The sequence below is a fragment of the Apteryx mantelli genome, chromosome 2 (assembly GCF_036417845.1).
Source record: "Apteryx mantelli isolate bAptMan1 chromosome 2, bAptMan1.hap1, whole genome shotgun sequence".
NCBI lineage: Eukaryota > Metazoa > Chordata > Aves > Apterygiformes > Apterygidae > Apteryx > Apteryx mantelli.
The window spans coordinates 115,340,190-115,352,718 of record NC_089979.1 but is presented as its reverse complement, the minus strand read 5'-3'; the positions used below and the strand labels follow the sequence as shown (position 1 = coordinate 115,352,718).

Sequence of the window (12,529 nt, the reverse complement as noted above, 5' to 3'; positions counted from 1 at the left end):
CGTGTCAAAAGCCTTAGTGAAGTTAAGGCAGACAACATCCACTGCTCTCCCTTCATCTACCCAGCCAGTCATCCCATCGTAGAAGGCTGTCAGGTTGTTTAAGCATGATTTCCCCTTTGTAGATCCATGCTGACTACTCCTGATCACCTTCTTATCCTTCGCATACTTTAGAGATGGTATCCACGATGAGCTGTTTCATCACCTTTCCAGGGATGGAGGTGAGGCTGACTGGTCTGTAGTTCCCTAGGTCTTCCTTCTTGCCCTTCTTGAAGATAGAGGTGATACTTGCTTTCTTTCAGCCCTCAGGCACCTCTCCCAATTGCCATGACCTTTCAAAGGTGATTGAGAATGGCCTTGCAACATTGGCCAGCTCCCTCAGCACTCGTGATTGCATCCAGTCAGGGCCTGTGGACTTGTGAATGTCAGGTTTGCTTAAATGATCCCTAAACTGATCCTCCCTGTCAAGGGAAAGTCTTCCCTTCTCCGGACTTTGTCTCTGGTCTCCCAGGCCTGGGATTTCTGAGGACCCGTCTTACCAGTAAAGACTGAGGCAAAGAAGGCATTCAGTATCTCTGCCTATCCCTGCCCCATCAGCAGTGGGCCCACATTTCCCCTAGTCTTCCTTTTGTTGCTAAAGTATTTATAGAAGCCCTTGTTGTCCTTGACATCCCTTGCCAGATTAAACTCCAGATGTTAAAAATAGAAAAAAAAATTGTGTTATAAAGAAAAGAGGTCTAGAAATTAATGTTATAGTTAGTTTCAGCTTCTAATTAGCCTGCTGCCCTTTTTTTTTGATTGCTATGTTTAGGATTTGTTTCTAGTGTAGTCTTTTAATGTAATATGCTATCCAGCCTGCGTAGGAAGTTTGGAAAATTGGTCAGATAGTTCAGTAAAAAGCGGAAGTGTCAAAATTGCCAATGGGATTGGATGGACAAGTTTCATGGCTTGGAATTTAGCTTAATATTTCACTGTCTTGATTGACTTGCTGATTTGTTTGATATTGATACTTTTATCACTTAGAAGTGTTGAAAGAGAAATTCAGGGAGTTGTATTCTCTTCAAATGGAAGTATATCTGTGTTATGTATTAACAGGATTTGTTTGTATTAAGCTTCTTAAAATTTTTCAACAGCATGTTTGGTGCATTTCGTATGATAAAATGTAAACATGAGACAAGCCTGATTTAAGAGAGATTTGATTTACTATATACTTTCTAGGAAGCAGTGATGATTCTTGTATTTGATCTAGATTTTTAAAACTACACTCATCCCATGATACCTACCATGCTGCAAACACTTTTTTCCTCACTTATGTGCATGTGATTGATCACACTGGGAGTAGCGCTCTTTAACATGATGAAATCCGGTCTTTACTAAATCAGTGCTGTTTTCCCACTGATGTTAGTAAAGCCAAGATTTTGCCCATTGAGCTTCACTGTGCATAAATGTTTGCAGAAATAGGGTCTCATGGGTCTCTCTTGATTTCCTGACATCCGTAGATCCTTTTGGACTGAAATACACTTAGAAATTTGTAGGCTGAGACCCCTGGAAAAACTATTTGTTTCAGTTTACGGCTTATTTTAATATGCTAAAGATACAGCTTCATAGTTTCAAATTTGTTCCTTTATTGTGAAATAATTTTTTCATCATTACATAATATTATGTATTTGTTGATATAAACCAAGCCCTCCACCTCTTTCTTCATTTAGCTAATGTTTGGCTGTATTTTTTTTTCCTTACTTTTTTATTTTATACATAGCCACTAATTCACAAGCTTTGCAGTGAAACTCTCTTGAATGTTAATTGACTGTAAGAGATTCTCTGACATGTCTTGTGCATTATTTGGCACATCCCAATGCTTAAATAGAACTTTTGTTTTGAAGGGATAAGTAAAGGATTCATTGTAACTCATTGGCTTCTTGGGGTTTGTGTAATTTGTACCAGATGTTTTTTCACTCAGATAAGCTACTAATTTTACAACTCCACTTTTAAATTTGGATTTATAGTGTAGAACTTGCTTCTGAATGTACTGAAAAGTATTATATGTATTTTGGAATAAATTATGTTTGTGGCCTTCCTTCATGAAAGATTCCTCTTTTTGCCCTGTCTTGGTATTTAACATTTGTACCAAAGAACAAGCAGTTACTCTTCTGCAAAGCTCGCTGCAATATTTACTTGTGGAGAACCTGTCAAGAGGAGGTGTCAGATAGGTATCTAAATCATTTTCTTCTATGTATTCTTCTTATCCATCATATTAATTTATCTGGCTTCTCAAAAACCCTACATCCCTTTAAAAAACAACCAAATAGAGAAAAGTAAATTAATGAAATTAAAATGCCTGAACTGGAGTTCTTATCCCCACGTAGAAGAAATACTGGAGACAACAGGAATTCCGCTTTTCTGTTACTGTGGATTTAGAAACAAGGGAACATGGATAATATAGTGATGGGCAGCAGTATAAAATGCTAAGATGTGCTTAAAAGAGCCAATAACTGACAACGGTGATGCAACTAAGCAAATTTTTGCCACTGCTTTTGTATTGCTAAAATATAGAAAATTATTCAACGTTAGTTTATGTGTATGAATGGTGCAGTAGAGATAAAAATAATCATTCTGTCATGAAAATAATATAGACATAGGTTATTGATATGTAGGAATAGGAGACAACACAAAGCTTGCAGGGCAAGTTTCCAGAGGCACAGTTTGCTATAGCACTTATTTGCGATGATCAATAATTTCATGTTTGTGAATTGAGGCCATAGAATTTTGGGAGGTGGTTGAATGCATCCAGATAACAAAGTATAGATCATAAAGCCACAGCGTCTCTTGTGTCTCTGTCGCCTTTTCAGATCATGATCTTGTTGGGTTTTACTTGAAAGCTGAGTATTCGGTGTCTATATGAATTGATGCTTTGTTGGCATCATGGCCAACATGGCCATGGGATTGGCCTGTGCCACAGCTCCAAAAACCACGGTTGTGGTTAGCACTAGCTGGCGTCTTATCTGAGTCAGATACTTGTGGCCTGGGGTACTTAACCCGACTTTGCACTCTCACGTATGCAGTGCAATGCTGTGGGAATGCTGCCATGTTAGAAGGGCTCCCTTGTAGGAGTGCCGTGGTTAGTCTTTCTGGTGATGGAGTGTTTGATAAGAATCACTTTTTGACATGGATATCTTTGCCCACATTCCGTAAAGCTTTAGTCACCTGGCAGAAGCTGTGCGCACAATGGTTGTTGAGTGAGCTGCTCTGCACGGGCAGTGTCTGCTAATAACCATTTAGTTCCTTTGAAAACTACTTTGAGATTGTTCATAAAAAGATAGTTTACTCCCGAGTAAAGGATATTCAGGATTTTATTAATTAAATAGATATTATCATTTATCATATTGTCTTATCTATCCTAAAGATTTGCTTTACTGGTGTCTTTAGCTTTTGTATGTGGTTGCATGCCATGTGTGTAAGTTGAACAAAAGAGCTTGTAGGGAAAAAAAATACTTGGTGACATTAAATGCTTATTTGTTCTACGTGAGTTAAGGTATGTGATGGAGACTTCTTAAAACCACAAGAAAAATACTGTGTTATATGCTGTTACAGATTTAGCAGCTGAATTATATTTCCATCTCTAAAATGAGTGAATATGGTAAAGGGTAAATCAGAATAATAGTTCTGTTACAATAGGAATGAATAAGCAGTAAACTTAGGAGTTTTCTGTTCTCTATTTTTGTGCTTTGCATTCATTAAAATCTTATTTTATGAGGATCTAATTGTGTTTAAAAATAATTGGAAGGGATTGGATCAGTTAAGTACTTTACAATAAATTATGACATATTAAGCTAAGAACAATTACCACAGGAGAGCTGTGAGCTCATGATCACTGTTTCTGCTTGTGTAACCATTTCTGTGTACAGAATTACTTTGCCTTTTGAAGCAAGGTAAAGAGGCTTTAATATGATTATGGATTAATTTACCGTGCAGTACGTAGTAATTGTCTTGCTAATTCATTATCCCTGTCTGTTTCAGAATAATTACACTTCTGATCCGGGTTTTCATACTTTAAGAATTTCACATGGAAGACTCGCTCCTAAATGCTACATATGAGAAATCCTGTGTCTCTTAAATTCCAAACTTCTGCTCTCTTCAAATTAGTTTCTATTGAAAATGAAGTTGCTTCAGACTTACTAGAAGTTGAACACAGTATGATAGAAATTGATGCGAATAAGACTAGTTGGCTAGAGTTTCACCAGTGGTGAACAGTTATGTTTTTCTTGGATGTTGTGAAAAGCAAACAAATTGTCAGTCGTATCTGTTTTTCTCCATTTCCTGTTCTCCGTTTTAGAATTTGGCATAAAACCTGTGTGAGTCTTCAGTCCCTACGGTGTTAAGGACTCCAAAAAAGTACACTACCCACTCAGAAGAGAGCTGGATGGAACTTCACACTCATTTCTTACCCTTTACTTTTTTAAAAAGTTTTCTTAAACTTCCTAGTCAGCTAATAAGAATACCTGTTGCATTTTTCCAGTAGGAGTGAACCTGGGACAGTAATGTTCATTATAGTCCCAAGCAACTTGCCTGAACATGCAAGAGTGGGTATGTTGTAAGAATTTTTCAAAAGAGATTAGTGATTTTGAATAGTTATTGCTGGATGCTAAACACTACACTAAAAACATCTTTATGTAAGCACCAATAATGGAGAAATCTGAAAAAAATTTTTGAACTTGAATCACTGATAGCTTAGAGTCTTTAAACACTTCACATCTTATAAGGTCTGCTTTGCAATGAAATAAGCATGCAAAGAAATATCTGTCTGCTTGAACACTTTATGTTGAAAACGTGAAAAATGCTCTGTACTTGGAAATTATTGCAGTCAAATCTTGGTATTAGCGTTGATGGGATAATCTCAAGAGATTATGAGATTATGAACTTGATTTCAGTTCTACCTTTGCCAACTGCAAATATGAAATTTGATAGAAATCTGCTAAACATATACTCTCATATTAGAGAGTAGCTATTCTCTAGTTCTTTTTGCTTTTGTTTTTACAACATGCTTCCATTAATAACTTTTTTACTGGCCTCTACTTTGCTGTAGATAGGTGTATTGGAACAGAGTGAGAATTTTGTCAGCTAGAAAAATTTAAACAAAAAGGGGTATAAATGAAAATTAAGTTTTGTTTGGTTGTAAAAATATGTATTAAATGCTATACTTCCAACCCATTCCAGTAACTCTTAGATTTTTTTTCTGTGACAGCCACTTTCCTTTCTTCCACTGCTTTAAGAATGAAGGTTTGTGAAACTTGTTTTTAGCTATCTTTTGTTTGAGGAGAAAGGAAAAAGCCGAATTGGTAATTTTATGCCTTATGCTATGCATGTAGACTTTTCACTTGATAGTTTCCGATTTGATTAAAATCTTTGTATCTAAGCTGCATTTGGGACTGACAGTTGCAATATTTTTTTCCACTTATCCTGTGAGGAAATAAAATACACAGGGAAATAATTCCTTTTTTGTTATTTTATGTGTTACAAAGATAATAAAAGAGATCTTAACTAAATAGATTGAACAACTGCCATGAAAAACAAAGGCATAAATTATGGAGAAATCATGACTGGATCTGAGGAGACTGGAATCTCGGTCTGCAAAAATAGGGATTCTTTATTTCTCTCACCCATTATAAAATATTATTAGAGATAATGCTCAGGTGAAGATAAAAAGGTGGATGTTAGAAAATGTTTTTAGAAGTTGTTCTTCCTTAAATTCTGCAAGTGTTTGAATGAAGACTTCAGATCACTTCTAAAACTTATAGCTGATGTCCTGGGAATTGTTTAAAGTAATTTTCCTCTGAGGAAAGATGTGTACATATTTTTTAAACCTTGAAAACTGAGAGTGGAGCCATGTGTATTGTCAAAGTATCTTTAGCGTCGTCTTTGTTTCTATGGCTTCCCGTTCTCAGCATATCTCAAGTGATGCAGCATTGATAATCTTTGCTTTATCTGTGGTAGAGGCTGGAGCTGCTGAACTAGAATGGCAGTGTGTATCATCATTATCTTACAGTAATTAAGTTGGTGTTTTCCTGGATGTTCCAGAACTCATGAAGCTAGATGAGGCCAATTCTTCATCTATAAGCAGAATAATTTGTACTTAAAAATGTTTTTTTTTTGGTTTCTCTGTAAGTGTAAAGTGGAACTTGTATATATGCAGTTGTAAGGAAAGCAAATTCTTAAGTGGAGGATTCTTAAGGTAAAAGGCCATATCAATAAGTTCTTATTTATACTTCAAAAGGATACACTGTGGAATAAGTTTAAGTATAGCATGGGATGAGAGACCATCTAGGAATCCATGAGTGACTTGGTCTAGGAGGTCTCCTTTACCTGTATTGGGTAAATGGAGTTCAGGTAGCTGTCACAGCTACATTTGCTCTTTCTCTTGCCTGTGTCTTCAGCCTTACTGTTATTAACCAAGCCTTACACAGAATAGGATACAGCTTAATTTCAAATTCCAAGAACTTTTGAGTTTATCCATTCCACTGTCCCATCCAGCAATGATATTATAGGAAGCATACTGATGAATGTCATCAGTGTATTAAATTCATCTTAGCATACTTTTATTCCCAGAAATCTCAAATGCATGTTGAACAGGAAAGGTGATTAATTAGTTTCTCTAAGGCCCCCATTGGAGGGCAGAGAGAACTTGTCTGCTGTTGTAGTTTGTCTTCTCAGAAGGATTAAGCTGCGTAGTGCGTAAGGTTAAGGGGTACAGTGGTCAGATGCGCACACCTGATGAAGGGTACTGTATAGTGGTGTTGTGCAGCTCTGTCATCCATAACTCTGTGTCAAATAGTAGCCGCAATGGTGGGAATGGTACTTTATGTAGTATACAAGGTATGAAGAATGCCATGACTTTGAGATAAACAAACTGAATGCAGGCATGTTTACATCAGGTCTCATGTCTTTGACTCGTGTGTGATACTGTTGCTTTCCTGTAACCAGTTTCAAAGCATGTCATGTCAGCTTTCACTCTTTGGGATTAATTTCTCACTGATTTTTGAGCAGAGCTTTATTCCTTAGTCTGGTTAGCTGGGCTTTTCTTTTGTTACTTGGCTTTCATGGATGTAGTCTTTGGACTCAGAGGTGTCATGTGGGTTTTCCATTTTATTTGGAAGCACTACATTTTAAAATCTAAAACAAGAGCTATCAACACATTTTGTTTGAAAGTCTTCATATTTATGGCTCCCTAAAATTCTCTGTGCCTTCACAGTCACATGGGAACCTGGAGGGAACACACACACATCTCTAATGCCAATGTTGCAGATTAAAAATAGTTTTCCTTCACCAAATGCTAACAGCTGGTTGGCTTTGTTTCCAGGCTGAAGATGCATTGTATGGTATTTTCATTTTCATGCCATTGCCAAATGTTAATGGATCAAGCGCTGCAAGCTTTACTTTGTAAATTCTGTTGTAATACTAATTACACTTTAACTGCATTTTTGTAAGGCCTTTCACAACTCTAGTCAAGTACCTATTACCCCATTTTGTAGATAAATAAACAGAAGGAGAAAGTGGTTAAGGGAAGTGCTTTGTGTTGATTTAAAAGACAGTGAAGATAATCAGCGCAACTACAAGCCAAGTATTATTTAGGTTACAAGAAGATCTAGTGGCATTAATGAGAACAAGTTGCAAGTTGTGCTCAGACCCTACTATAAACCGCTAACCTTTGTTCTTTTCTTTTAGATAAAATAATTCAGTGTGAGTAGCATGGAAAATCTATTGCTGGCCTATTGAATTGATAACAACTGAATATTGTAATTACTGTCCTCTTCACTTTTTATCAGTGATGGAAAATGTCTGAACATTTTATTTCAAGAAAGAAAATTTATAGTAATATTTTTCAAATGTCCATTTTTATATTGCTGTGAGTGGACAATATTGTCTATAATGAAAAGGTATTTCTGAAATGAGTAAAATATCACATAATAGCTTTCCTGTTTTTTCAGCATCTTGAAGTGCTCAGTAAACATATCCTACCATCTCACAAGAAGTGAATCTGCTATTTTATTTTATTTTGGAAATTCTTTCATAATGTCCAGCAGCTATGTTAAAGTGATATTGACCTCATAAACATGATCCATAATGTTTACGTTTGGCATAAATGCTGAAGCAACTAGTGCAAAACATGGAGAGACCCAACAGTTAATAAAAAAACAAATGGCAGTTATGCTAATGTAGAAATAATTATAAATTATATTTTTAATGGAATAAAATCAATGTATTACTTTTGATTAATACAACAGGCTTGCTGGTCATATAGGGATTAGCATTATGTGTGGTATAAAAATGAAAGTTACAGTTTGTTATCATATATTATGTACTATGATGGGGGTCAGCTTGAGGAATGCCTTATAGGATATGCACTAAACAGAATCCTTTCTACGCTGATTGTAGTAATAGATTAATGCTATTGCCATATGGACTTGAAATTACCTTGGGTAGGAAAAAGAAAAATCTAGATAAATAATAACTCATTTAATAGTCTCTGTGGTTTGTGTTTATGGAAAACAGAATTCATCAGGATCTTCTGAAGGAAAACAAGTGTGTGCCAAATGCAATTTCAGTGTTGAGTGTTCAAGGATGGTAAAATTATACCTAACAGAAGTCTGTAATTTTTGCAGGTAGTAGCTCTAGCAGATGCAGCAGAGGAAAACCAAGCCAATGTGTTCCAGGCATTTACAAAGTTGAAAAGTGCCACCCATCTGGTGGTTATGCTGATTAGTCTGTGGCAGAAGCTCAGCACTGATCAAGTTGCTATTCTGGAAGCTACGTTTTTGCCATTAGCACAAGATACACAAGAGCTGGTAAGAATCTATAGAAGTTACTGGGAAAATGCTCATTTAAAATAGTTTAAGCTCTTAAATTTACATGTTTCGCATTTACTATGTTGAAGACTGTTCTTTGAAAGGTTTTAGTAGGCTTACTAAGTATGTGTTTGATGTAAACTACATTAATCTACTCCTGTTTTTCTGTGAAATCATAGGATGGTTCATCTGAAGACATGGCTTATACCAGTTATCTTCCAGTTTGCCAATCCTTGCTTATCAAGCCAAATAAGAGTATCTCACTTAAAAAGTTTAGCTGGTTTTAGCAGCTGTCTGGTTGTTGTCACTAGCAGAGTAGTTCTAATTTTTGTTAAAGACACTAATATAAAACACTGTATAATATGCATGCTATATAGATACTAGAATGTATAGACATATATTGACAGTAATATAATATATTGAATCTGTTAATTAGGCTTTTGCCACACACCGTCTTCAGTGTTTGCACATTGGTTTATATAGTGGATGAAAGTTATACAAAGAAAATACTGTGAATAGATAACATGCCAATATTCTCCCAACCATTCTCTATATAGTCTTACATTGTTTAGATATCTTGTGAATTCTGCTCTGATTTAATGAGTGTGGGAGATTATGTGCAAAAGTTTGTAAAGAAAGACAATGCTGTATTTGATCCTGAAATGAGGGCCCTGGTTAAACTGCACTGTTTTAGTAGAATTAAGGAATGTTCCTGAATTTATAATAACTACAGTGAATCTCCAGTTAGTTTTAAGTCCAGCTTTTTCACTGGATTGTGGACTAAAGTACTTAGAGACACTGTGCCACAATAAGAACTGAAGTAAGCTCTGGTGACATTTACATCTCTCAACAAAGTTTCTTTGAGGTATCTAAACTTTAAAGTATACTGCACAGCTCTTCTTACAAATGCATTACATCTAATTTAAAAAACCCTATCTAAGTACACTTTAATTTTCATGCTCTTCACTGTGTTTTTGCAATGTACAGCAAATCCAGATTTCAGTACATACCCAGAACACCTGGAATGGTTTGTGGCAATTTGAGAAAGCCTCTGCTAGGTTTCAGTTCAACCTAGAATCATCTACAGTTTCAGCTAGAAAAAAAGTGTGTCCTAGTGTTTTACATGATTTTGACCCATAGCAGGCAAAGCAAAGCAGTTCGGATGAGATTTGCTTTAGATTTTTGCCTCATTTAAACTTGAAAATCAAACTGCACACCTGAGGAGTATGCATTCACATGAATGGAACTGAAAGAAGGTTCACAGGAATCTCCTAAAAGCCCAAACAACCATTTTTTGCATGACTCGCTTTTATTTTGCCATCAGAAATTGCATTGCTTTGACACATGTTCTGATACAACATGGTAAAGCCTGTTGCATGTCCTATAATACAAGATATCACTTTAATATATATCTCAATGTGGCTTTGATATAGTAGTTCACAGTATTCCATGTTAAACTGTAACACATCACATATAAATATTGTAAGGATGTGCATCCTGCAGAGCAGCTAGGATGAAAAATGTAAACCTGCAATAACTGGAGGTGGAAATGGAAATGAAACCTTTACAAAATATTGAAATACATGCCATATTGAAGTTGTTATGGTACCGCAGAAATCTGAATGTAATTTAAGGAGAGGTTTAGTGAGGCAGGGGGAGGGAAAGGAGGAATCTTATGACATACCAATGGTATTTACAGACAGAAGCTCCCAGCTAGTGTTCAGGTTTCCTCGCAAGCAGTTGAGTGGAACTGCAGTGAAAGAAAGTGCTCTGAAGAATTTTTATTTACTCTTCAAACAATTCTGCACAATGGTTTGTTGTATTTTTATTTGGATGGAATGTGTTAGAAGACAGTTTGGATGCAGTGTACCTCTCCAGAATATTTTCTGCCTTGTGAACGTTAACCTCTGAAAGTGTTTTTTTAATAAAAGGGAAATGTTTAGAATATACTGTTACCATAAAAAGAAATGCTCCTCTAACCATAACATCAACATTATTCTCATACATGCCATTCCATTTAGAACAGATTGCATCTTGTTTTCTAGACCTGGCAATCACTCCAGTTAGATTTTTAGCAAATAGAAAAGTCATGTTTTGAGTTCCTATTGTCACCAAATTTTTCTCAGACTGCTAAATGGTTTCTGTTGCTTAAACTTTTGTTTAAGAGCATATAAAATTTGGTTTTCTTGCCTGCAAAGGTATAGCAAAAGTAACACTGCAGGCTTTGAAAACAAGGCACTTAGATGAAGTCTTGGGATTTTCTCTTGTGTTTTGGTGACAAGGGATCTTTAGATTTCTGAAAAAAACTTTCATTTTCCCCTTCCAATTCATAACAATCCTTGTATTTTCTAACAACTTACATATATCCTGGGAACAATAGATTTTTGGCATCAAAAACTTTATTTCTAACAGTAGACTTCTAATTAACACCTTAATAATATTTCTTTGACTAAACTGACTAAAAGAGTGGCTGCTGTTCCTTTGACTGGAAATTCAAAGGTGTTCCCTTTTTTTCAGTGATTCTTTTGTACAGTTCATGAATTCTACATAGCCTGGGAAACACAGTGCCAGAAATTGAATGAGATCTATAGATATAGTGGAAGTATGTATTGTCAATATTTCAGAACATAGTGTTACAGTGAAAGTCTAGTTTCATGCAAACTATACTTTAAAATGTATACCATTTTTAACTCCTCCTATGTTTTTTTTGTTGTTTCTGGAAATATATGGGAGAAAACTATTTTGGAGTTGTTTTGGAGACTAAAAAAATCTTTGATAGCTGTAATAATATTAATGACTTATCAGAGGTTTTATTGTGCAATTCCTTTTTTTCAGGAAATTGGCGACTATTTTGCAAGCCTAGCATTTTTATTATTAGCTTATAACAGGGGAGGACAACAATTTGAAGTACTATAAAATCTGGAAAATGAAAACAGGAACATTTTAAGTGTTATTTTTCAGTGATTATATTTCACCAAGCTGAGATATCTAGATGGAGAGAGAAATTCAAAAAATGCTGAGTTTGTGATAGAGCATATGTTTACAATAGGAAATCCTTTTGGGAAGGGAAGGAATTTATTCAGGCTAATTTAAAGTGTTCAAAGGGTTCATGCTACACAGGATAGTTTTGATATAATGGTTGCATGGCGTCTGGATTGAGTGATGACTCAGATGTCTTGTCATTAAAGCTATTAGTGCTTTCTTTGTTTAAAATATTACAAAGGGGAAAAATGTCTGTCAATATTAACATTTTAATTTTAGGATTGATGGAGGGCCCCCAGCAGTATAGCCATTTATAGCAACTTCATGGAAGAATAAATATTTTCATAGCTCTCATGATGTTACCAAATAATGTCATACAGGCTTTTCATTGCTCAGAAGCATCCCTTTCTTGCTATAGTCACATTTGTGTTGTTATATTTTTTAATCACTATAAACTGGCACTGAGGAAGCTTGTATTAATCTCCTTTGTTTATGTTTGGTATCATAGCAACCAAGTAGCTTTCTGTATTCTGTCTTAATTTCATATTACAGTTTTAAATTGGAGGGAAAAAATGCCCGAGGATAAAATACATATTCTTAAATGATTATATGATTTAGTGTAATAAACTTAAGTTAATGACTACAATTTTACTTCTTTATAGTGTTGATATATAGAGTGGAAGAATATACTTTAAGATAATGCTGAAAAA

The 12,529-nt window shown here is 35.3% G+C and overlaps 1 protein-coding gene across 6 annotated transcripts in view; it reads left to right on the top strand.

Moving 5' to 3' along the window:
- Positions 1 to 12,529, top strand: part of BBS9 (Bardet-Biedl syndrome 9) — a 312,936-nt gene that overhangs the window by 131,314 nt on the left and 169,093 nt on the right. For 5 of the 6 annotated variants that reach the window (XR_010883441.1, XR_010883440.1, XM_067291268.1 and 2 more), the window contains exon 20: positions 8,655 to 8,837. The exons of the other annotated variant lie outside the window; for it this stretch is intronic. Coding sequence is in view for 3 of the 5 variants with exons in the window: in XM_067291268.1 (XP_067147369.1) it covers positions 8,655 to 8,837 (183 nt within the window). In the remaining 2 variants the exon portion in view is untranslated. The remainder of the gene's footprint in view (positions 1 to 8,654; positions 8,838 to 12,529) is intronic. 6 annotated transcript variants of the gene reach the window in all.